Source organism: Cnephaeus nilssonii, assembly GCF_951640355.1.
Source record: "Cnephaeus nilssonii genome assembly, chromosome: 12".
NCBI lineage: Eukaryota > Metazoa > Chordata > Mammalia > Chiroptera > Vespertilionidae > Cnephaeus > Cnephaeus nilssonii.
This window is the reverse complement of record NC_137083.1, coordinates 14,166,499-14,192,554: the sequence shown is the minus strand read 5'-3', so window position 1 is coordinate 14,192,554 and position 26,056 is coordinate 14,166,499. Positions and strand designations below refer to the sequence as shown.

At 44.4% G+C, this 26,056-nt stretch overlaps 1 protein-coding gene across 1 annotated transcript in view; it reads left to right on the top strand.

The window, feature by feature from the left end:
• The window catches only part of DNAH11 (dynein axonemal heavy chain 11), a 201,131-nt gene that overhangs the window by 86,364 nt on the left and 88,711 nt on the right, over window positions 1–26,056 (top strand). The window contains exons 41-54 of the mRNA XM_079786504.1: window positions 343–470; window positions 1,479–1,627; window positions 5,032–5,182; window positions 8,063–8,194; window positions 11,268–11,441; window positions 12,385–12,589; window positions 13,856–14,021; window positions 14,699–14,801; window positions 16,339–16,578; window positions 17,013–17,174; window positions 17,422–17,615; window positions 20,867–21,029; window positions 22,041–22,164; window positions 22,574–22,716. Coding sequence (XP_079642630.1) covers window positions 343–470; window positions 1,479–1,627; window positions 5,032–5,182; window positions 8,063–8,194; window positions 11,268–11,441; window positions 12,385–12,589; window positions 13,856–14,021; window positions 14,699–14,801; window positions 16,339–16,578; window positions 17,013–17,174; window positions 17,422–17,615; window positions 20,867–21,029; window positions 22,041–22,164; window positions 22,574–22,716 — 2,234 coding nt within the window. The remainder of the gene's footprint in view (window positions 1–342; window positions 471–1,478; window positions 1,628–5,031; window positions 5,183–8,062; window positions 8,195–11,267; window positions 11,442–12,384; window positions 12,590–13,855; window positions 14,022–14,698; window positions 14,802–16,338; window positions 16,579–17,012; window positions 17,175–17,421; window positions 17,616–20,866; window positions 21,030–22,040; window positions 22,165–22,573; window positions 22,717–26,056) is intronic.

Sequence of the window (26,056 nt, the reverse complement as noted above, 5' to 3'; positions counted from 1 at the left end):
ACAAGTGTCTGCACAGCCTCCTCGCTTACGTTATTGAAGTGTCTGGCCACATGTCACTTCAGAGAAGACTTTCTTGGTGATTCTGTGTATAGAAGCCTGTCTCGTCATTCTCTCTCCTTTTCTTATATGGAAAATGAAATGAAACTTGCCTTTGGTCTAGACAGCCTAGGTATGGCTCAAAACGTATTATACACTGCCCTCCAGAGAGAGGCAACAAATTCGCAGCAAATTTATTTACTTAATAAACAAGCTTCCACTAGAAGAAATACAGTTTTATTTTAGAAATAAACAGCACTCAACTCCATTATATATGTGTTAAAATTGTTCACTCTTAATTTATAGGTCTCTTCTCGTCTATTCTGCGAGAACAAGCAAATCTTATGCAGGATGGACCAAAATGGATAGTCCTGGATGGAGATATTGATCCCATGTGGATTGAATCACTAAATACTGTCATGGATGATAACAAGGTGGGTAATACCTCAGTGCTAAACCTTAAACATGACACCTCTATTGAGTTCCATTCACTTGTGGACTTTAGTACCAGATTTTAATCACGAGCCTGATGTTCTTCATGTAGTTACTCTTTTGATAAGTGCCACTTCCCTGCTAATTTTCTTATTTCACTGGTAAAGCATTTAAGTGAATACATTTTTCTTGTCTGTATAAATTTAACCATCTTTATAAGGAGATATGTATCCAAGAATTTAGCTCATGCACACTTTACCATTTTCAAAGAGCCAGGCATAAATTATTACATCTTATCTTTGATTAAGGATGGAATGTGTGGGTTGTAAGGGACAATTTGGAAATTAATAGTTCCTATGACTACCGACTGAATATAAATGCATTCCTAACCATTTGCCATGGTTAATCCAGTATTCCCAGCAAAATCAAAGGGTGATGGCATAGGTCTGTGAGATGCTACTTAAGCAGCACCAGGTCTATCAGGAGAAAAAAATCAGAAGTCATAATTCATAATTACTACAGAATAGAATTAGTCACCCCCCCTTTAAATTAACAGTAATACTGCTTCCTGAACTAAGACATTGTCTATCATAAAATATACGTCTGAGATCTTTCTACTTGCATGAGTTTCTATAGCAAATTGATAATTGTGGTATTTCAGACTCTAAAGATGGTTTATTTTTGTGGTATTTGGGCTTTTGTCATATAATCAACGCTTTGAACAAATGTCTTACATTTAGTCATAATTAACCACAGTTATTTAAAGCTGGCATCAATAAGTCCATATTGGTAAGTTTGTTCCTCAAGGATCAGTGAGCTCCCCTCTGGAATGAACTGAGATCTTTAATTGAGGTCTTTTTTCGGACTGTACGTACTTCTGTCTCCGGACAGTGAGCTCATAGCCTTTGGCGCTTCGGCGGGGGAAGCACTTTGTGCTGGGATGGAGAATTGGCAGCTTCGCTTTCCTCCAGAATGACAGGGCCTCCTTTGTGCTGTGCTGCTCTGTCCAGGTGCTGACCTTGGCCAGCAATGAGCGCGTAGCCCTCGCGCCCTCCATGAGGCTGCTCTTTGAGATCCATCATTTAAGGACAGCGACCCCGGCCACTGTTTCCAGAGCGGGTGTTCTGTATGTGAACCCACAAGATTTGGGCTGGAATCCGTGAGTACTGCTTTTTTTTTTTTTTTAAGATTGTGGTAAAACATACGTAATATAAAATTTACCATTTTAACCATTTTTTAAGTGTACAGTTCAGTGGCATTAAAGTACATTCACTTCGTTGTACAACCACCACCACCGACCATCTCCTTGACTCTTTCTGTCTTCCCAAACTGAAACCCCATAACCATTACAGGGGTGGGGAACGTTTTTCCTGCCAAGGGCCATCTGGATATTTGTAACATCGTTCACGGGCCATACAAAATTATCAACTTAAAAATTAGCCTGCTCTGTTTGGTCAAACATTTAACGAACTCACCCCTAATGCCTTGGCAGGGCCAGACCCAATGATTCCGTGGGCCTTTGGGGGATCAAGCTGTAACCTGGGCATATGCCCCGACTGGGAATGGAATCAGTGACCTCTTGGTTCCTGGGTCGACACTCAATGGCTGAGCCACACCGGGCCGGGCTGCTTCTATTCTTTGACTGTTACAAATAATGTTTCTATGAACAGGGCATACAGATATCCCTCTGAGTCCCTCTTTTAATAGTTCTGGATATATACCCACAAGTGGGACTAGGAGATCATATGGCAGTTCTGTTATTTTTAGAAGAGCTTCCATGCTCTTTCCATGGGGTCTGTACCATTTTACATCCCCAACAGTGCGCAAGCCTCCCCTGTCCGCATGTCCTCACCGAAACGTGTCATTTTCTCTATTTCTTATGGGAGCCATCCTAATGGGAATGAAGTGGTGTCTCATTTCGGTTTTGATTTGCATTTTCATAATGATTACTCACATTGAGCATCTTTTCATGTGCTTTTTGGCCAGCTGTATGTTTTATTTGGAGAAATGACTATTTCAGTCCTTTACGTACTTTTAAATCGAGTTGTGTTTGTTGTTGTAAACATTTCCCTTTTTAACCTCAGTTTTTAAAAGAGCTAAACATTTATATGATCATTTGAAGAAGGTATCAGTAATTAAATTTAAAGCTGCATAATTAGACTCATTTAAAGATAACTATATTAGCACCTGTGTGCCTTTGTCATTTTTAGTTGGACATTATCCTCTTCACACCTTGTACATGTTAAGAAACCAGTATTTGTTGAAAAAGTGAATAAATAACAAGAGCTCCTATGGAGCACTTAGATATAAACACATCACTTAGTGAGCATATGTGTGTTTGTGTGTACACATATGTGCATACATGAGCCGTGGCAATGCTTTGATGTAGAACAAGTTGATTTTGCTACTTGCTTACTCTTCACATGCTCTCGGTTCCCATGGTGCATCCTGGTGGTCACCTGTCACCTCCGTTAGCACTCGCACTGCGCTGGGCAGTGTCTGAGCTCTGCAAGCGAGCAGGTGCTGGGACTGGCGTGTTTCCGTGTCTGCTGCTTCTGTGTCTGGTTCTTCTGTGCCCCTCCACCGAGCTCCGTGCCCACAGGCCGCCCTGTGTGGGCCACACCAATGGGCTCCTGGCCCGTGGCCTCTGGTTGCTTTGGCCAGTGAGGGGCCTGGCAGGAAATGAGCGGGAGAGGAGATGAGGTCAGGCTATTTATTCCCCTGGCTCCCGCCCCACAGGGTCACATCGGGATGGCTGTGTCCCTCAACTGCAGGTCACAGCTCCTCTTAGACCTCTCCCTAAGATTCTTTCCTTCCAGGCGCTGGTAGTCCTTCACCTTGTCCTTGCAGGCGTAAGGTGCCACGACCATTCCGCAGTTCACCCCTGGCATGGCTGAAAGGATCCTTTCGGCTCTGTCTCCCTAATCCTCTCCCTGCATCGGCTGAGCTTGTCATCTTCTACCCCCATCCTTTCATTTTGGGGCACTGTATACCCGTAAACATGAAGATTCAGAAATAATCGACATGCACTGCTGATCAGCAGTGTGCTTAGAACTTCTGACATTTGTCCAGGCCACTGAGAATGACCGAACCTGACGCTGGCTGTTAGGGGCCACTCAGAGCTCTGATGAATTCCTGCTGTGTCCGCTACGACAGATTCCAACCCAGACTATTGACCACATACAAAAGGCTAATTTTTAAGTTGAGAATTTTGTATGGCCCGAGAATGATGTGACAAATATCCAGATGGCCCTTGGCAGGCAAAGGGTTCCCCGCCCCTTCCCCATCAACAATAAGCTCTGGACACTCAGAGGCCACTCTGGCAGCCGGTGCAGTAGGATGAGCAGCTGAGGGCAGGTGTGGCCTTCCGGCCTTGGTCCCAGTAGCTAGCACCTGTTGGCCATTGTTTCCTTGTCCCGCGGTGCCCACTGTCGCCATCACCCAGATATGCTCTCTCAGGCTACCATCATGAACCTGGACTTCAACTGAAAACCATTCCTCTTGGACCTGAAAGCGTTTGACAGTTTACATTTTATAAATCTAATAAGAGCGTAAGGGTAGTTAAATATTTAATAAAACCCTATTGTGAAACTGTGTGAAAATCAAAGGGAGCCTTTTATAAGCTAATCATCTCGCCTTCGTTTCTTCTGATACGGAAAATGTGAACTCGGACTTGCTTAAAGCAAGGTATAGTCATAATTGCTGTGGTCTCACGACTTCTCTGCGGGCAGCTGAATGGATTTATTATCGCTGCTTCCCATTGAGTGAGAATTTTTTGAGCAGTTATTTTTCACTTAACATCATACAGTTTCTCCCCAGAGACTACTGTGGATGCTACAGAGCCATGCTTCGTTTCATTCATAAGTATTATTTTATGAAGAAGTTAGAGATACTGTGTCAAAATTGATAATGTTGTATAAGTTTCAGATAAAAAAAAACATGTACCCAAGAATCAGATACCAATTCAGAGCCAGGTATTGGAAACACATTATCAGCCATTAGTCCAGCGGAAAAAGGGGCACTTTGAAATAGCCTTATATGGAATTTTCAACTTTTTATTTGTAACTGATTGTTTATTACTACACTAGAGGCTTGGTGCACATATTCGTGCACAAGTGGGGTCTGGCTGGCCCACCGGTGGGGGAGAGGGGACATGGGAGGTTGGCCGGCCGACCTCGCCCCTGATCGGGGTGGGTGGGGGCCGATTGAGGCCCCGATCAGGCTGGTTGGCCGCAGCAGTGCATGTCATAGCGACCGGTCTTTCCGTTCCATCATTCCAATGACTTTGCTTTTATATATATAGATAATCGATGCCAAGATTAATCAAGAAAAATCCTAAGCTGTTTTCATAGATACAGCCCACCCTATGCGGAAGTTTCAGTCCTCCCCTAAATATTTCAAAGGGTCGTTTTAAAATATTTGCAGCTTCAGAAATAGAATGTGCTCACTACACCTGTCCCTGAAGTGCTGCACCGCGCTGTGTGGAGGGGGCGCTTTTGAGCTGGAGACGTTCTGCTTTCCAAGCCCAGGGTTCGGTGAACGCTTCCCTGTGTTCTTCCTCAGGTACGTGGCCAGTTGGATCGACAGAAGGCAGCATCAATCAGAAAAGGCCAATTTAACGATTCTTTTCGATAAGTACGTGCCTGCGTGCCTGGATAAGCTGAGGACGAGCTTCAAAACCATCACCTCCATTCCCGAGAGCAGCCTGGTGCAGGTGTGTCTTCTGTTACGTTGTGTGCCATCCTAGCCCTGAGGCGGGAGCAGGCCGATCAAGGCCTCAGGAGGGTTTGCTCTGTCTAGAAGATGGAGAGATTTCTGGAGCTGAGGTTTCTCCAACCCCTCGTTCTCTAGCCCCCATGCTCCCCGGTGCTTTTTTGCAAACCCCTGTCACACATCTGTCACCTTCTATTATTGTTTGGGTTTGTGGCCTCCTTCATAGGATTGTGAACTAGAGAGCTGAAGCCACCTTTTATTTAGTTTTATATCTCCAGAGATTTACATAGTGACTAGCATATAGCAGATGCTGAATATCTTTATTGAATCATGCATTCCTCCCAAGTATATTTGCATAGAATAAGAAGATCAAAGTGGTAACGGCCTTATTTCCTTTTTCTCTATTCTAAGTAACTGGCCCGGAGAAGGTGTTCAGTATTTTTTTTTTTTAATGCAAAATATCCATGTAATTAAAGATGCTGACCACTGAGAAAGAGAAAGCTTCTGGCCTCTACCCCATGGATGTCATCACCCACCGACCTACCACCCTCTCCTCTCCTCCTCGTCTCCCCTCCCCTCCCCAAAACATTCCTAAAGGCAGGTCACTCTAGATGAGAGGCCATTATTCCCAGGGTAATTTTTTTAAATACTCGTGAGACGGCTGGTAAGCGTGAAGGGCACATATATGATACGTTGTCATGGAAGCAAATAGAAATAATTCACAGTACACAGAACTGAAGGCTGTGATCTGAGTCTCAGCATGAGGAACGACCGCCTGCCTTTTATAACTATAAAACTTCACAAAAGATTGATAATTAGAAACCATTTTTTTTTTGCCTTATAGGAACAAAACTGGTTTCAAAATACTTTGTTACCATTAACTTACTATGTTACCAAATTTGTTTGAAGCTAAATGAGAAAAAGTCACCAGCATAATAAGAAGAGAAAGTTGAGTTTTTTTGGATAATTCACACACCAATTAAGTAAAGGCTAGTCTTCAACGGTAATTATCTGAGGTGTAATTTATTTCTGGAAGCAGGTCTGAATTTATTCGTAATGAATTAATTATGCGGGCAGCCTAATTGGACCTCCTCTGGTGTAATACTTGTAAGAAGCCTGGTCGTGTTCTCTCTCAGGTCGGCTTGTGTATCTGTGTGATTCTCTGTGGTGTGAACCTGTTCATTCAAGAGTAGTGTGAAAATAGGTCGGTAGGAATTAATACGACTCTTGCTCTCACTTCCTTCTCTTGTAGTATGCAGAAATGGCAGTTTCTCCTCAGCTCCTTTTTAGCTGTTTTATGCAATAGTCTCTCTTCTGTGATGAGTTATAAGGACAGGGATTTGAAACAAAAATGGGCATCAAAGAGCATAGCATCAAGTGACTACTTTAAGAAATGAATGTATTATGTTTTCTGGCATACGAAACTTCTTTGCTTTAAGTTCAGTAAGGTGTATTAACTCTTTCAGATTTTGCACTGAAGTACGACTTTATTCGTTGCTGACACGGAGCTCAAAATATTTTCTAAGTACTGTGTTTGGGAGAAAATAGAAAAATAAGTTATTAGAGTGTTCAGATCAAAGGATCACTTAAGGTTGAGACCTTCCAGTCTTTTTGTTTCCATTGGAACAGTTCCTTAGACCAACATGGCTTCCGCTCAGAAATAGCAAAGCCTCCGCGCTGTACATTATTTTTCTTGATAACAAATTGGTGAGTTTTCTTCTACAAGAAAAAAAAAAAAGGATTTTAAATTGGCAAACATAACACAATATAAAATCAAGAGAGAAGATTGAAAAATATAACAGGCACTTACCTATTAGAATTAAAAGCCTCTCCAAACTATTTCCAGGATCCATGCTCCACGTCACCCTGGCTTTTCGCCACCGTTCAGGGCTGGGGGCGGGGGGCGGGGGGGGGGGGGAGGCAGGCCTCCCTGGCTGTGTGAGAGCGTGCGTTGCTGTGCACATGGAAGTGAGAGAAACCTGTTGCTGTCTCCCACAGCCAGGGCCAGGGGGTGAAGAGTTTGGAGGGTCTGTGCTGATGCTAATTCATGACAACTGTTTTGTGCTATGGAGAACTAGGCCAAAACCACAGTGATTACTAGTTATTATTTCCTATGGGAACGGCCTTCGCAGCAGCCACGCCCCCCTCATTACTGACCGGATACCCTGACCCTGGGGTGTGTTTCACCCCAGCAGAGCACACTGGGGTTCCCCTGGAGGGTGTGGAGAACAAGTTCCTGAACAGCACTTCGTCCAAGGCTAAATTTAGTCTGATGTCTGGCAAAAGGCCACAGGCCGAGGCTGCCAGGCGGCTTTCTAAATTTATGACAACAGGTGGGAGGACGGCTGCGGAAGCACTAGGGGGAAGCGGGGTATCTAGATGTCCATCAGGAGGGAGGCAGTTCAGTCAGCCCTCCCACCCGTGACCTTCATTCCTTCCTCCCTGGTGATGTGGGACGCTTCCCGGGAAGAAAAGATGTCTTTAGTTTCTGCTGTGAAGGTAGGAAGTGAGGGCTGTAGAATACTATGTGTGATCAAAGGAGAGCATGTATATATAGTATCCCCATTATTATTATTATTATTTGCTTATATGTATTTCCACTTGTTACAGTGATTATTAGTTGGATAATTCAAGAATTTAATTTTTTAATAGTTCATTACTTAGAAGATCAGTTTGATTGGAAGCGGCAAAGGTTTCCCGCCATCGATGTAGAAACACGAGGCAGTCATTCTTGTCTCTCAGTGTACAAATCACTGAGTTGGGAACAGTCGTGTACTCTCTTCAGGATAACGTGGATTTGTTAATGTCTGGTGAACGTACTCCACGATTGGGAAAATACAAATACGCTGCCCTAAATGAATGGCTGTTTCTTGGTCTTTAGACTATTTGTGCTCTTCTGGAATGCTTGCTGACTCCGGAAAATGTACCTTCCGACAGCCCCAAAGAAGTGTACGAAGTCTATTTCGTCTTCGCTTGTGTCTGGGCCTTCGGAGGCACCCTGCTGCAAGACCAGGTGTGTTTACAGCTGGCTGGCAGAGCCAGCTTTCCTTGGGAGGGATTGTTATCACGTGGGACCCCTGTGCTCTCATTACATGACATACGTCTGTCCTACTTGCCCGCTCTCCCCTAAGCCGGGACGCTGTCCAGGCGAACTCATCCAGGCTGATGATTCTGACCTTGGCTGACAAAGCCAGATCCATAGCCTCCCACCAGATCGCCCTTCGAAGCTCAAGGCTGAGTGCACCTGACCCTGGAGCCATGCCACATGCCCGAGACAGCTCTCCACCTGCCCCACCCCCGCATTGGCTCTTCCTCTTGGTTCTTTCTTTCCCTAAGCGACTCCCAGCATTCCTCCCAGCCCCTCCAGTGTAAAACCTGGGAGACATTACTCTTCCTTACTCGTATGTCTGAGGGTCACCAGATCCTTTCAGTGTCAGTTACAACATAGCTGTTGAGTCTGTCCCCTCTTCTCCATCCCTGTGGCCTTCATTCAAGAGCATAACATATTGAGATTGTCCTGGGCTTAGCTTGGACTTCAATAGGTGCCCCTGAATCTTGGCATTAAAAATAGAGGGCACACATCTTCCAGGCTTCCCCAAATGTTTGCAGATGTAAACAGGGAGTTTCAGTCGGAAGGCGTCACAGCCAAAGAGTGACCCGTATTTCTGTTGGTTTATTCGCTGTAGGCCATAACACACATGGTTGCTATCACCTGTGGCCCAGTTCTGCTTCTCCTCACTAGATTACCACAAATCAAATCTATAAATAACTTGGATATTCACTTGGCCTCCTAGGTCTTATTCTGACCCTCTCAGAAGCCACATTTCCTTCTGTAATCTCCAAGTGCTCTTTAAAGAAGAACAGCCCTTGGCTTTGAGTGAGAGTTTTAAGAATTGGCGGTGTATGATTTCACATGGTTTTTCTCAAAAACACAATTTATAATGGCTGTGGGTTTCTTCTGCATGGAGGCCTCATGGAGACTTTCTCCCTCTCCCCAGCGCCCCATGGGTGTTTATCAGTGCTTTCTACAGTGTTTTCCTTTTCCCAAAACTGGGAGCCCAGGGGAAATGGCATGAGTAGGCTGTTGACAGCTGAGATCTTTGGACTGCAGACCCTGCAGCTCACCTTCCTCCCAGATGGTCCTCTCTCAGAAATCTTTCCAATTCCCAAATGTGGCAGCCTTCAAGCTAGAAGCTGGCACCACAATGGTCATCATTCTATCCCAGACACTTCCTTCCTTATTAGTCATCATCATCATCATCATCTTTAAATTTTCCAAAGGGATCTAACCATGAAGCATTCAAAAGAGAGGCTGTGAAGTTGGAAACATGAATGAAGCAGACACAGAAATACTCTCAGGATAGCCACTTACTAGTTCAACAAATTGGGAGTGCCTGCTTTCTGCAAGGCATGTGCTTAGGGCTTCTAATAAGCTATTTCATTGACACTTAGAAGACAAACCTGTATGTACAGGTACAGCTGTCCTCTTTCTTCTTTTGCAAAGAGAAACAGAAACTTAGACAAGTTAGCCTGCTTGAGGCCACACAGCTAACTAATACCCGAGGTTCAGACTACAGTAGAAGGACTCGGGACTCCTGTTCTTAACCCCGGCCATAGCAGACAACTTCCAAAATAGGTCTGACCTCAGCTCTCCCCGGGCTCCCAGCAACTGCCATCATCATTTCTCACTTGGCTTCTGAAGTAACCTTGTCACTGGTCTTTCTGCTTCTGTGCTTGCCCATAATCCATTATCCACTTGGCAGCCAGAGTGACTTTTTAAAATGTGAACTGAATTATATGATATACTCTAGAATTAACACTTGAGTTTCTATTGCTTTCCCCCCCTTTTTAAAAAATTTCAATTATAGTTTACTTTTAATATTAGTTTGTATTGGTTTCAGGTGTATAGCATAGTGCTTAGACAATTATATACTTGACACAGTGTCCCCCCTGATATTTCCAGTATCCACCTGGTACCATACATAGTTATTGCAGTATTATTGACTATATTCCCTATGCTATACTTTACATCCTGTGACTATTTTGGAACTACCAATTTGGATTTCCATTTCTTTTAAGATGAAGTTAAAATTTTTAATACTGTGTATGAGGCCTTTGGATCTGGCCCTGCCTGCCCCTCCCTCCGCCTCCCTCTGCCACTCCCTTCCCCCCAGCTGCACTAGCCAGTGTCTTGAGCACAACGGATTCTTTCAAACCACAAGCTCTTTGCACATGCCGACCTCTTCCTGCTGCCCGGAACAGCATCTCCCGAATCTGTGCCTGTCCTCAACAATGGCTGCTCTGAGCGTCCAGTTAAAATAGATACACCCTGTTATTATCACTTGCATCAATCTTCACTTTCGAGATGTCTAACTTATTTATTTCTGCATTCATCGGCTTAACCTCTGCGACCACCATGTTTACCAATTTTATAAAGTGCTCCTTTGTTCTTCATTTTCTCATTGACCATCAGTTGATGTGAATACTTCATCATCTCTTTACAGAGATCGGCACCAATGTTTGATAACCACTGCCTTAGGGTAGGTAGCATGGTAACATGTAAAGTAGCTCCTCCTCGTTCAGTTGAATAACCTGGGGGCAATTTAAAGTTCACCTAACCCCGTGGTCGGCAAACTGTGGCTCTTTGGCCCCTTGAGTGTGGCTCTTCCACAAAATACCACGGCCTGGGCGAGACTATTTTGAAGAAGTGGCATTAGAAAAAGTTTAAGTTTTAAAAAATTTGGCTCTCAAAAGAAATTTCAGTCGTTGTGCTGTTGATATTTGGCTCTGTTGACTAATGAGTTTGCCGACCACTGACCTAACCTGACCTTGCTTTTTAAGTTAATAATTATTCCAGAAAATTTGTACCTGATGGATATATAGCAGTTACGGCTTTCTGCCTTGGATAGTATCACTCTTCATAACTTACTTGTAGTTATTTCTTTTCCTTGGGTCAGTTACTCAGTCCCATTGGTATAAGACTCTGTACTCTGCAAACACTGTGTGCTCGCAGGATTTGGAGGGGCCTTGTGTGTGTGAAGAACTACCTGTAAGTCGGCAATAAGGATTCCTCTTGTTCTCTTTAGCTTTCTGGTCATCAAGCTGAATTCAGTCGGTGGTGGCACAAAGAGATGAAAGCAGTGAAGTTTCCATCTCAGGGAACAATCTTCGATTATTACCTGGACCACAATACTAATAAGTTTTTGCCTTGGACGGACAAAATCCCCACATTTACTATGGACCCAGACGTCCCTCTGCAGGTAGGGTGCGGAATGTAGGCATGCTCACCCTATCTATATTTGCTGAGGGGGAAGCGTCGCCGTTATAGAAACAGTGAAGTGGCTATTATATTTCTGCAACCTCTTTATAAAAATTTCAACTTATTTCCGTAGTAACAGCTTTCTCTATATTTTCCTAGAAACTTGTGACTTCTGTTAAAAATTGGAGGCATATTTCTGTAGTTCAGTGGATTCTTGTTTCTGACCTTATAGTAAAATTTTTAGATAGCACTTTTATATTTAACTTCTTTTCTTTAACCCTCCCCCCCCCAAAGCCATAAAATGAATGTTTAATCACCTCAACTTGAGTTTCAAATTCACACAGCAGCAGACAAACCTAAATAGAACTCTCTTTCTTGTTGTTTCTCTTCATAAACTGTTCTGCGTTTCTCTTACGTCCAGTTATTTTTCAGTCGTAATTCTGCCACTGTTTCCCCCAAACTGTCGCCCCCAACACTTCACTCCTTGCGTGTGGATTGTGTATGGTTATTTTGTCACTTAACCTTACTGCGCCAAAGCACTGCTACCAATTTTCACTTCCGTATGGCTTGCCTTTTCACATGTTTTGTCAGCAACTAACGGGTGGTGGACGGTCTCTGAAACGTTTACTGTATTCCCTTGTATGTCTAACACAGGGTTGGGTGGAGGCTAGGCAATTCTATAATGGAGAGCCTTGGGTTCTAGTACTTCCATTGGAAAATATACGTCCGTTGCTTATGCTATGGCCCTTCCCCATTGCTCTCTTAAGCAATGATGTCAGAACTCTGACAATTCAAGACAAAAAGTAGGTGGGATCTCTCCCACTGGGGTTAACGTGAACTAAGAATTCATTGGTCCTCAATTCTAAAGTGACGATGGTGGTTCAGATTTAACATTTTGGAGTGTCTTTCTCTGACCTCTCTCTCATTCTGTCTTTTCCCTGCAGAGAGTTCTGGTTCACACATCAGAGACAACTCGTCTCAGATATTTCATGGAGTTGTTGCTTGAGAAAGGACAACCGCTAATGCTGGTAGGGTATGCCGGAGTGGGAAAAACGGTCTTCGTAGGGGACATGCTGGCGAGTCTCTCTGAGGATTACGTGGTGTCCCGTGTGCCTTTCAACTACCACACAACGTCTGCAGCTCTGCAGAGTAAGTGTTCCTCTTGTCTACATTCCGGGGACAAGAGATCAGAAATGGTCAGGGCTGTGACAGGCAACCCTGAGAGATGGTGGCTTTCTTTCTCTAGGCTTTAGACGTTTTCTTAGGCCTCAGAGGAATTTTTCCTTATCACCATTCTGGGTAAATCTACTTTGTTCAGATATTGTGATGTTGGCTTTTCAGATCACTCATGGCTTTGTTGGGGTTATTACTCTGAGGACAGCATTCCATCAGTCATGTTCATTGCTTTACCTCTAAACTGTTGGGTTTCCTTTAGTCAATTTATGGGGCCTGACCATTCTGAGGGTGTGTACCCAAGGAGCAATGCTCTGGTTACCTTTTCAAGTAAGAGATTGATTTAGGAGAAAAATCTCTCAAATTGTGTTGATGAAATGACAGGCCATGAGCTGTTAATTAAATCTTAGGAAAACTATAAGAAGAAATTTAAACTGTTGAATACATGTGTCAATGTAATCAAAAGAACCACACAGATTTGGGGCGTTCTAAGTTGGAAAGGCAAGCAGAGACTTGGAAGTAGAGGAGAAGTAGTATAAAGGACTGATATTGGTAGGTCTGTCACTTGCTTCAGAATATTAATGGGGTTATACTGGGGGAGGGGACAGCAAAACTCACTGTTCAGTTGTTTATTAAAACCTGCTGAGTTGCCCTGAATGTGGTTTCTGTGTTTGGAGACTTGACAAATAATTAGATACCACATCCCAGGCACACACTCTTCGGGATTTCCTACACCCATACTTTCCTCTCAAATATATTGACACAAAGTCATACAGGCACATGAAGAAGTATAACTGGATGTATACACAGCGGAGTGTCTTCATGCAATAGCCTCTTGTACTTCTGCACTCCAATGGCCTGAGAGAGGTGTGGGATGCTCCTTTGTAAGGGTAATAGAGAAGGACTGAGAGACGAGGCTGGGCCATGCACTAGAGTGGGTGCAGGAAGGTTCCCAGATCAGCAATGGCATTGTCTGCGGCACCCTGTGTGACATCAGGCTGTAGACATTGACTGTCCAGGAATGAACAGGCCGGATGAGTTCTGGCTACAGGAGGGAGGTTGGCAGGAGAACGTGATATAGAAGGAGGTGACCAGAGGCACAGCTCTGGTATTAGCCTGCAGAGAGGTGATATTTGAAGCCAAAGAGGCATTGAAATGGACAGAAATGAGAAAAAATAAAAAAGCACTAAGGCCAGAAAATTACCTCTTACCTGATTGGACAGAATTGTATATTGGTTTCAGGAATTCTTGAGAAACCTCTAGAGAAAAAAGCTGGTCGCAACTATGGCCCGGGAGGAAATAAAAAATTGGTTTACTTTATCGACGACATGAATATGCCCGAAGTGGACTCATATGGCACCGTTCAGCCCCACACTCTGATTCGGCAGCACATTGATTACGGGCACTGGTAAATGATTCTCTGGGTTTTATTCTCTACTGAAATCTCATTATTGTTACTATGGAAAAACGTTTGCAAATGGAATACCCTAATGTCTTCCTCTTCCGAGGAGGAGCATTTCCTGCGATACCTTTTGGGTTTTACTTTGCATCGTCTTTTCATCATCTTAAGCGGAATAGATTCCCTTTGTATCTTGGGAAGAATTGAACTGAAAAGTATTCTAGCAACATAAGCTGTCTGGCTTATGCATAAAATTCTTTAATACATTAATTCACACTAAATAGCTTAGAGAAGCATGGCCTTGTTCTGCGGGATGTAACCATCTGGTAATATTTGGTGCTGCAGTCTGAGACACTCCCCGTACCCCCATTAACTCGAGGGAGATCCCCAGCCTCACCTTGGGTATTTCTAACCAGAAATAGAGTCACCTGAGAATCAATAAGCAGCAACAGCCTGTATTGATTCGGCTCCATATGTGGATTCCGCCATCAAAGGAGCTGTGTCACCTTCAGTTTTCCGGGAGTTTGTTTTCATGTCCCTGAGATAATGCTAGCAAGCTCAACATCACAGAGCGATGGTAAAGATCAGAGGAGACAATTGGTGATGAAGTCTTGTCTGAACTGGTGGGTTTTGTTGGGCTGTCGTCTCTAGTTTTTAGATTGAAGGTTCTGTTTTCTGTCTCTCAGGTATGATAGACAGAAGGTGATGCTTAAAGAAATCCACAACTGTCAGTACGTGGCCTGCATGAACCCGACGGTGGGCAGTTTCACAATCAACCCCAGACTCCAGGTAGGGAGTTAGGTCCTGCTCTCTGTCACATGGCCCCTAAATATCACACTCAGACAGTGTGGGTCTTCATTCTTGGTGCTTTTGAGTACAAGTAAGGGCAACTACTGGACATTTGGTTAACCATGTAAGCTTTTTTAAAAATTAGTAGACTTTATTTCTTAGGGCAGTTTTAGGTTCATAAACTGTCTCAGCAGCTTAATTGAAAGTAGAGTTCCTCGCTCCCGGCCTCCTTTTACCCTCCTGGAAACATCTGTGTGAGTATGCTGCATTTGTCACAGATGTTGAGCCAGTACTGATAAATTATGATCTGAAATCAAGTTCATACCAGAGTTCATTCTTTGTGTTGTACATTCCATGTGTTTTGGCAAATGAATAATAATAGGTGTCCACCATTGAAGTATCATCCTCTATCTATCTTCTATATATATAAAAGCCTAATATGTAAATTGTCCCCTCTGGAGTTTGATCGTTCACTATGACGTGCACTGACCACCAGGGGGTGACGCGGAATGAAGGAAGGCCCCGGGCGGCTGCTGGCAGCCGGGGAAGGGAGGCCCTGGCCAGCAGCTGGAAGGCCCCGATCAGCCCTGATCACCGGCCAGGCTTAGGAACCCTATCTGTGCACGAATTTTGTGCACCGGGCCTCTAGTACATAATAGTTTCACTGTCCTAAAACGCCCCTGTGCTCCTCTTATTCATCTCCCACCCCACCTCCCTCCATACCTCCACACAAATCCCTAGCAACCACTTGATCCTTTTATAGGGTCTTCATAGTTTCACCTCTCCCAAAATGTCCTACAGTTGGAATCATATAGTATGTAGCCTTGTCAGATTAGCTTCTTTCACTTAGCTTAAATATGCATTTATGGTTCCTCCATGGCTTGGCGGCTTATTTCTTTCTTTTTTATCACTGAATCATAATCATTGTAGGGATGTGCCACAGTTTGTCTATCCAATCACCTATGGAAGGGCACCTTGGTTGTTGCCACATTTTGGCAAGTATGAATATACTGTTATAAATATTTATGTGCAGTTTTTTGTGTGCACATAAGCTTTTTCATAATAATCACCACCATCATCAACAACAACGTACATGTAACAACAGAATACAGCAGTCAATGTTGCTTACTCACTTACCTAAAGTCAGCGGGAGTCAGCGAGGTGACCGATGTTCTTGGTTGGGCTCATTCACGTGTCTGGGAGTTACTGTTTGTCAGCTAATGTCTGGCGACTCTGGCTGGAGTTATTGGGACATGTGGCTCTGCTTCATGGGTCTCTCACCCACTAGCAGGGGTATAGAACTCAGGACCAAGGTAGAACCTTAACAAGCCTGTGACAGTAACTGTCACACGGTCACTTCCAGTTCATCCTCTTGGCTGTCAGAGTGGACGGCACTCCAAAGTTAAATGGCAGTGGGCGTGGATGCAGAAAGAAGTGACAAAAAGAAGGCTTTTTTTTTGGGGGGGGGCGGGGGAAATGTACTGGTACCATTATAATCCCTATTTTTTCCAACTCTCTTACGTGTTTTTCTTTCCAGAGACATTTCACAGTGTTTGCATTCAACTTTCCATCCTTGGATGCTCTAAACACCATCTACAGCCAAATCCTTAGTTTCCACTTCCGGCAGCAAGCGTTTGGTCCATCAGTTCTCAGGAGCGGCCCCACACTGATACAGGCAGCAATCGCGGTCCATGCGATGATGGCACATCACTTCTTACCCACGGCTGTTAGATTCCACTACCTCTTTAACATGAGAGACCTGTCGAGCATCTTCCAGGTACCTGGATGGCTCTCTGTGATGCATCTCAGGTGGAGGAATGATTCTAGTAATGTTCATGGTGTCCAGTTGTAGAACTTAGTTTAACACTCGGCTATTTATGTATTCTTTTTATATCATCCACTTCTCTGGGAAGTAAGTATGGCGGGTTTGTTGGAGGACTTTATAGGCATAAGTACTCAGATGCAGTATTTAGTTCCTGGGCTAGCTCTTGAAATACAGTCTTAGTTACATTCCTAAAAATGAGTATAAGATGGTAAATTTTCAAAATGTTGCTTATCATAGAGTGAAACTACTAATATATATGTACTATTATAATGTTTTTTTTTAACTCAATAACTGGCTAAAGTCATTAAAGACAATCTTAAAGGAAAATATTATCTTGGAATATCATCACCTCTGCATTTTTAATTTTTTAAAATTTTGCCTTATAGGGGATTTTACTTGCATCTCCTGAATGTCTAAAGGGTTCAAACGATTTAATACGCCTGTGGCTTCATGAATCTTCTCGTGTTTATGGAGACAAACTGATAGACACAAAGGATTGTGATTTGTTTCAGAAAAAATTGCTGGAAACTGCCTGTAAATATTTTGAAGTAAGTGGATAAATGTCAGAGGTCACAGTTCGCTCTGGTGTTGGCTATGGATGGGAATAAGTTGTGTAAACGCTTGCCTTGCTCAACCAGCTGTGATTCTGGAATACAATCGTTCTGTGCGTGGGAACATTCCATCCACTTACCCATGGCTTGATCTGCACGCTTTTCCCTTGCTAGACCACACCGTCTCCAGATGGATCATTCTGGATGGTTGGCATGACCTTATTTTCTCTTCCTCCTCCTGCAGGGTGTAGACATCCATGTCCTGCTTCAGCAGCCCCTCATCTATTGCCACTTCACCAGTGGTGGGGGAGAGCCATGCTACCTGCCAGTGAAGGACTGGGAGGGGCTGAAGGCGCTTCTCACAGAGACGTTGGACAACTACAATGAACTGAACGCTGCCATGCACCTCGTCTTATTTGAAGATGCCATGCACCACGTGTGAGTTGACTCGTCACGATGCTTTTTGTACAAAGTGAAAGTAACCATAGTCATTGTGTTTCAGTAGGTCGTCCTGAGCACTCTGAGCTATCAGTTCTTATCTGTTGTTTCCCACACAATAGAAAACTGTAGTGTCTTCATAAACTGTCACTATCTTAATAATGTCTTACATGGTCCACTTCTTTCTGAAGTGTCATCACAGCCATAATTTCAACGTAATTTTCCTGTTAGGTAAAATATTAACAAGGAAGAAGACCGGTGACTCCTTCAAAGTCATAAAGTCCCTAAGTGGCAGAGACAGGATGGATGTAAACGGATTTTCACAGATTAAACATGTGTAGGGAGTAGCGACTGCGTGCTCAACAGGAACATTGCCAGTCTGTTCAGTGTGTTTGTGCAAATTAGGAAAAAAGGGGAAGAGCATGTTTTCTTGGCGGGCCATTAGGAAAAGGCCTGTGTCCTGGTCTAGAGCTTGGCCGACAAGGCTCTCGCTCACCTCCTGGACTGGGCACCTCGTGCAGTGCACTGAGTATAGGACCATCTGCAGAGCCCCTGTGGTTAGATATTGTCATAGGTGCTGGGATGGAGCAGCAAACAGTCCAGTCCGTTCTCCAGGTGCGCTTACATTTTAGCGATTCAGATGGACATGTATAAGGACATGAACAAACAAGCAGAAAAGTGTCAGAAAGTGATGTGTCACACTGAGAAACAGGATGGGTTGATTCTGAGAAATAAAATATGCGGATTCCCAAAGAGGAACTGGGTATCTATGTGAGGAGGTGACATTTAAGGTGAGATCAACACGATAAGCAAGAGCTAGGCATGGACAGATGTGGAGGAAGAAACATTCTGGGAGAAGGCAAATTTCTTGTGGGCCCAGGGCTGAAGGTTCAGAAACAGAAAGAGGGTTATGACTGCAGGAAAGCGAGGGGAACAGTATGTGCATATATGACCAGGCTGGAGAGGCAGGTTTGGGCCTCACTTCTGCAGGGTGCTTCCTCGTAACCAGAGGAAGATGTTTTGATTTTACTCTAAGTTCAGTGAGACGCTTTCGGACAGATATTTAGCATGGGAATGACGTGATGTATTGAATTGTCTGAGCAGCTTGTCCTGGCTGCTGCTGTGTGGGATTCCATCGATTGCACTTTTCGGCCAATGCTGTTCTCCTAGTCACATTTATGTCTCACTGGCTGCATTAGTTTGCTGGAGCTGCTGTAACAAAATGCCGCACACCGGGTGGTTTAGAAAAGTAAATGTTTATTATCTCACAGTTCTGGAGGCAAAGAATGTGAAATCAAAGTGTCAGAAGGGCCAGAATTCCCTCCTAGCTTCTGGTAGCTCCTTGGCTTAACTCCATTCCTCAGGTGGCATTCTCCCTCCGTGTGTCTCTGCCCAAATTCCCTTTCATAAGGACACCGGTTGTATTGGATAAGGGGCCCACCATACTCTAGAATGACATCATCTGAACCAATTACTTCTGGAATGACCCCGTTTCCATATAAGCTTATGTTCTGAGGTACAATTTTAATATATGAGTTGGAGGGACACCATTCAGTTAATAACACTGGTCTTTTTAATAAGTGGTACTTGGGCAAAGATTAAAATAATGAAATCACGATTAAAAGTAAGTCAAGAAAGAAGGAAGTATGTGAGGAAGGACATCCAAACAGACCAAAACATGTGGGGAATTCAGTTTTTGAAAAGAGTTACTCTTTAAAATGCTTAGCCCACAGTGCCTAAGAAAAATTTTGAGGCCTCCACATTATAAGCATGCTAAGTATTGATAGTTTTATTGATCCCTTTGCAGTTGTAATACCCTGACTACCCAGTTTTAGTTAGAATCTATGACCATGATGGTAACTGAATTACTTACTAGTAAGCCTGTGTCTGGTGGGGCAGGTCTACACCGACTATCTGAATGCCTTGGCTCAGGAGAGAGGGGGCTCAGGCGAGAGGGACGCTGTGGGAGTCTTCCATGTAACCCTTCAACAGGGAGTCCTCAGGGGCCTGAAATGGAAGGCTGTTTCTTTGATCAGGGAATCTGAGCTCCAAGCTGACTTCGTGAGTCAGAGATGTCTTCAGAGTGTGTCCTCGGGTGTGGTAGAAAGGGCCGTGGCTGCTTAGAGAGTCTTGTGAGGTACAAAACCTGCAAGTGTACATTGAAATAACATGAAAACCCTCTTTGTAACTTGGGGTTTCACTCGTGTCAGAGCAGTTTTACTGCTTTCCCAAGGTGGTTTTGTTGTGTGGTCACATTAAGTAAAATCCAAGGGTTGGCTGAGCTTGTAAAAAACCCATCCTTTCAATTAGTGAAGGTTTTCAGTCAATGCTCTTGCGTGCTGGTCCTAGTCTAAGTGACCCCAACCCAGTTTAATTTTTTCAAGCAGCGCTCTGTAAAAAACCATCTGTTGGACCATTCAGGCCTGAAGTTTCCGTTCATTTCAGAAAAGAAACCTCGAGCTAGCACCATGGTGTCCAGTTTTGGGTGTGTTTTTTGCATTTGGTATCCATATGTTTATATTTTGTTTGTTATTTTTCTTAGTATCTACAATATAATTATGATGTCTTTCTTCAACCAAACCCATATTTAGATCATGGTGAAGCCAACTTATTCCTGTTTTTAAATGTAGCAATAATATCAACAGCTTCAGCATTCAGAATCTCTTCAATAATGTAGGGCAAAGGGATTAGCTGGCCTTGCTGGAAATCTAATTTGGTGATTCTGAAGGATTTTAGCAAATTTTCTAGAGTGTTTGAGGCCCGGGGAAAGCTTTGGTGTTAAAGAAGTAAGGATCATATGAAAGAGGAGATTGCTTAACCTGCGTGAAGTAAATCGCTTGTGCGAGTATTGGTGGTCTAAACAAATCCATTCTTTCCAAAGTAAATCTACCGCAAAGGTTTCTGGCACAAAGACATTCTCCCTTTGACGTTGTCACGCGTGGATGCTGGTGGGAAGTGTGGGATCGTATCTGCTAATCAAATCCGAGGCATTGATCAAAGACCGGTATGTGTGTTCTTGAGTTTTGGAGGAGTGTGCTTAAGCAGTAATAGAGTCCAGGATGCTATTAGCAGAGGACGGTTTGTTAGGCGAACATTGCGAGGGCAGGCACAGGCAGCATCTTTGATGGGAAAACAGAAGAATAAGAACTGAAAGATGGAAAGGAAAATTGGAATTTAGTGTCTAAATATTTACCTAAAAAGTGAAACAGCCCTAGTCCCAGGTTTCCCGTGGGTGCACTTTTTCTCACCAGGTGTCGCATCAGCCGAATCCTCCGGACGCCTCAGGGCTACGCCCTCCTCATCGGAGTGGGCGGCAGCGGCAAGCAGAGCCTGTCCCGGCTGGCGGCCCACATGTGCAGCCTGGAGGTCTTCCAGATCACCCTGACCCAAGGCTTTGGGGTCCAAGAACTCCGGGTGAGTGAGAGTGGTGGGCCTCCTCCCCTCGACAGCTCTGACTCCCAGATTTGGCTAAGGCCTCCCCACCCCGCAGAGGGGGAGGGAAATCCCTCTAGAGGATTTAATCCCTTTGGCTTTTTCTCCTTCATGGTCAAATCTAGGCATAGTACATGTCTATGGATGGTTATAGGTATCTAAGCCTATAGACCAGGCTCAGAAAATATTTTATTAATTACTTGCTTCCTTTGCATTGACCACACCTGATATTCAGCACGGTTACTATTCCTGTGTGAAGGAGGGCAAAGGTACCGCCTCTGTAAGTGCACAGGGATTCCTTCCACGTGGGATAATAAGGTTATGACACTAAAATGCAATGGAAATACATTCAAGAAACTCACCTGTCTTTAAACTTTAGCTTTTTTATTCCGCCTTTATAAGTACAAATGGGTTCTTTCCACTTTGGTGAAGATCATGACAATAAAATTCCATGGAAACACACTCAAGAAATGCATGTGTTTTTAAAATTTGACTTTTTAATCACACCATACCTACAAAATAGTACTTAGAGTTTGTGGTAAATGCTGTTTTAAAACATAAAACCCCAAAGCACATGCTTTCAATATTACTAAACAAAACAAAATAGTCAAACAAAAGTGTTTTCAATGAACTAGAGGGTTGTCATCGAAATGAGCAGAAATGTCCCTACACTGGATGGCCCGACTGAGGCATCACCGAATTCACGTCCACTCCCCCAGAATGGAGCCCTTCAGCAGCAGCCTGCTTTCATCCCTCTGCACCATTAAAGCCACAGACGTGACACCCGCACACTCATGCCAGGCCTGGAGGTGATGTCATGCTGTTTGCCCCCATAGCAGGTCCCAGAGAGGACAGAGTATGTAAACAGATGGCGCGTACCCCAGGCAGCTCTCCTCTGAGAGTCACTCAGTCCTTCCCAGCGCTCGCACGCAGACTCCCTACGTCGCGTCAGCATTTTAACAAAACATGAGTGATGGCCTCCTTTCCTTACAGGTAGATCTGGCCAATTTGTTCATCCGAACCGGAGCCAAGAACATGCCCACTGTGTTCCTGCTGACAGATGCCCAGGTTCTAGATGAGAGCTTCCTCGTGCTGATTAATGACTTGCTGGCATCAGGTGATTAAACCAACACCTTTCTTGAAAGATCTTCCCCAGTGACAAATGGTCTGTAGTTCCGGTGAACTTTAAAGAGAGATCATCTGTCTTCGAGATGCCGGGGCAGCCTTTGGGGAGAAGCCTATAAACCTAACTGATTTGAGGTGCACCGCTTTCTCAGTGTGCTCACGGAGGTGAGGTGCTTGGAGCGGCCTTCAGTGGAGTAAATGTTGTTCCTACGTGTACACGTTTAGTGTGTCGTGTGTCTTGTAAATGCAAAAGGAAGAAAATGGCATTTCTGATTTTCACAGTCGGACTTTGTCATTTAAGCTGAACCGTGTATTGTAAATCATTTTGATCATTAAAAAAATCATACCTAACATTTAAATGGTGAGGATCTTTCAGTAACTTCTTACTTCTTTGGGGGCAGGAGACATCCCCGATCTCTTCAGCGATGAAGATGTGGACAAGATTATTTCTGGAATCCGCGGTGAAGTTCGTGGTCTGGGCATGGTGGACTCCAGAGAAAACTGTTGGCAGTTCTTTTTGGCCAGGGTGCGGCTGCAGCTCAAAGTAAGGAACGCGCGCTTTACTGGCGTATTATTTAAAACCTGTGCTGGGAACTGATGTGGTTTGGTTTCAGGATTTATGTCCCGAGTTTGAATGTTGGACATTCATTCCGTAACGACACATCCAGTCATTAGTGTGAAAGGGCATTTGCATTTCTGCAGGCCCAGGTCCTGTGACTCCGAGCTCCTACACAGCATCGTGCTGCGTGGGCTGTGAGGTTCGCGGTTGAACTGGACGTGGTCTCAGTCCTTGAGCTGACACTATGACAGGAGATAAGAGCCCTCACAAATAATTGTAGTCAGGGCCGATGATGTAAGCAAGGCGGGGTTTACAGAGGAGCTCAGTGGCCTTCCTAAATGCCTTAGGCCCTCCCAGAGGAAGCAGTGTGCCTTGTTTCAAGTGTGGATTGCAATTCATAAGGAAGGGATGGGGTGGGGAAGAACTTTAAGGAGAGGAAATAGAATTTATATAAAAACTAGAGGCCCAGTGCATGAAATTTGTGCACTGGCGGGGGGGATGATCCCTCAGCCTGGCCTACACCCTCTCGCAGTCCAGGAGCCCTCAGGGGATGTCCGACTGACAGCTTAGGCCCGCTCCTAAGCTGTCAGTTGGGCATCCTTAGCGCTGCTGTGCGGGAGAGGCTCCCACCACAGCCGCTGCACTCACTAGCCAGGAGCCTGGCTTGTGGCTGAGCTGCGCTCCCCCTGTGGGAGCGCACTGACCACCAGGGGGCAGCTCCTGCATTGAGCATCTGTTCCCTGGTGGTCAGTGTGTGTCATAGTGACCAGTTGTTCTGCCGTTCGGTTGATTTGCATATTAGCCTTTTATTACATAGGATAAGGGTATATATAATATGCCCTGGCTGGTGTTCTCAGTGGTTAGTGCAGTGGCCCCCACAATAAAGTGTTTTAGATTATATTCCAGGTCAAGGGCATATACCTGAGTTGCAGGTTTGATCTCTGGCCCCAGCTGGGGCATGTGCAGGAGACAACCAATGGATGTCTCTCTCTCACATGGATGTTTCTCTCTTTCTTCTCTCCCCTTCCTTCCCTTCCACTGTCTCTAAAAAATCAATGAAAAAAGTATCCTCAGGTGAGGATTAACAACAACAACAAAAAAGAATAAGGGTGGACTGCACCGTAGATATTTGGAGAAACCCAAGACTTCCTGTTAGGAGAACTAGGTCAATAAGGCTGGGAAAGTAAATTGGGATGAGGGAAGGAGGCTATAAATCAGTTAGGGAGCAGTGGGAGAAGTTTGGGCTAAGGAAGTGAATTATATCAGCACTTGATGGCAAGTAATATTACTCAGATGACTTGAGGCTCAACCCCAGGTCCTTCCCCCTAGACCAGTGGTCGGCAAACTCACTAGTCAACAGAGCCAAATATCAACAGTACAACGATTGAAATTTCTTTTGAGAGCCAAATTTTTTAAACTTAACTTCTAATGCCAGTTCTTCAAAATAGACTCGCCCAGGCCGTGGTATTTTGTGGAAGAGCCACACTCAAGGGGCCAAAGAGCCGCATGTGGCTCGCGAGCCACAGTTTGCTGACCACGGCCCTAGACCACTCTAAGCTGCAGTGTAGTTTATAGAAATAGAGTAGAAGCAAGTAACAGCAGCAATAAAGAGCAAGTATTATAATGAGACACGAAATGCCCTCAACTCATGGCAGGATGCCAGTTTAAGGAAAATTCTGGCTTCCTAGGATAAAAATGGTTAGCAGCTAGAAAAGTTACTACTTTGCTACTTCTAGTGTTGTCCGCCTGTCAAGTTACTGACAAGTTCCAGGGCTGTGACAGCCTGGGGCACAGGGGAGAGGGATGAGGCAGTGACATTAGCCGTGAGTATACCTCGGCTGGGAGGAGTAGAGTAATTGTAAGGTCCCCTTCCCCCCCTACCGTGTCAAATTCCATATTAATCTCACTAGCAATTCTGGGCTGAGGTTAGAAGATATGAACTTACAGTGTAGTTGCCCAAAGAGTTTTCTCCTCATCAAAAATGTCACCTAGAATATGTTTGCCAGGTTGTCACAAGGCCAGGGATTTCTCCCTGTGCCATTGTGATAGATTTGGATCAACTTTGCTGCATGAAATAGAAAAACACGTACAGGAATAGAATTTGAGACAGTCATGTTACAAATCACTGGCTGTCAGAGTCTGTTCCTCAGCAGCAGGATGAGCATCTCCTAGAAACTTTCTAAAAATGCAGATCCCCCAGCCCTTCCCACCAACACCTCTTGAGTCGGAAACTCTGAGCAACCTCTGTTTTAATAAGGCCTCCTGGTGAATCGGAGGCACGCTGAGACTGTGAGACAGGTCGTTAAAAGTAATGCTAAAGTGAACATTCTTTACATTTGTCTTTTATACACAACTTTGCTTGCTCCTGTAGACTAAATTCCTGGGAGAGGAAGTGCTAGAATCCATACTTACGGCTTGCAGTGGGTTTCAAATACGCCTGCTGATGGTCGGAGGCTCTTCTAACTCACAGGTGGGGGCGAGGGCCTCTGTCCTTGAAGCTGGGGGGCTTAGGACAGCCTCAGCTAACAGAGCGGGGCACGGGGAGGCAGAGTGCTGCTGGGTAACTCCCGGGGCTACGTCACCAAGAGCCGACTTGGCCACTGAAGTGTGTTTGGTTTTGGTTTTGTTTATACGAGTCCTCTCTATGTCAATTAGCCTTGTGTGTGTGTCTCAGATATTCCCTGTTCTGTCATTTGCCTTTTAAATGTATATATATGTTTGTTTATTTGTTTATAAGTTTTAAACAGTTGTTAGGTTAGATGAATCAGCATTTTCCTTTATGGATTTGGGGGTTTCTTGACATTTCAGATAGTGTTTTTCTTTCCAAGATTATAAAACACTCCACTAGAAGCAGTTGGTACTCAATTGGATAACAAATAAGAGAAGGAGGCCCCCCACTCACCGAGTCCAGACTAGCTCAGTGGTGCCCTTATAGACCTTGGCTTCATCGTCTCTGTCCTCCCGCGCTCCTCCGCGTGCCTCCTGCTCCCAGGCAGGAAGAAGACTTGGGGCGCCTTGTGTCACGAAACCAAAGCTTCCTCCCGAAGCTCAAGCTCATGTCTTACGGGCCACAGGTGTGTCACGTGCCACCTCTGTCACATGAGTTAGAAGAGCCTCCGACCATCGGCAGTGTGGAGAAGCGAATAAGTGATAGAGTGAGGAGTTTCAGGTTATTTTTCCCCAAAAATATCTTTTTTAAAATTGTTGTTGTTGTTGTTTTACTTCTTGCCCAAGGATATTTTTTTCCATTGACTTTTTTTTTCTTTTTTTAGAGAGAGTGAAAGGGAAGGGTAGAGACAGAGAGAGAGAGAGAGAGACATGGATG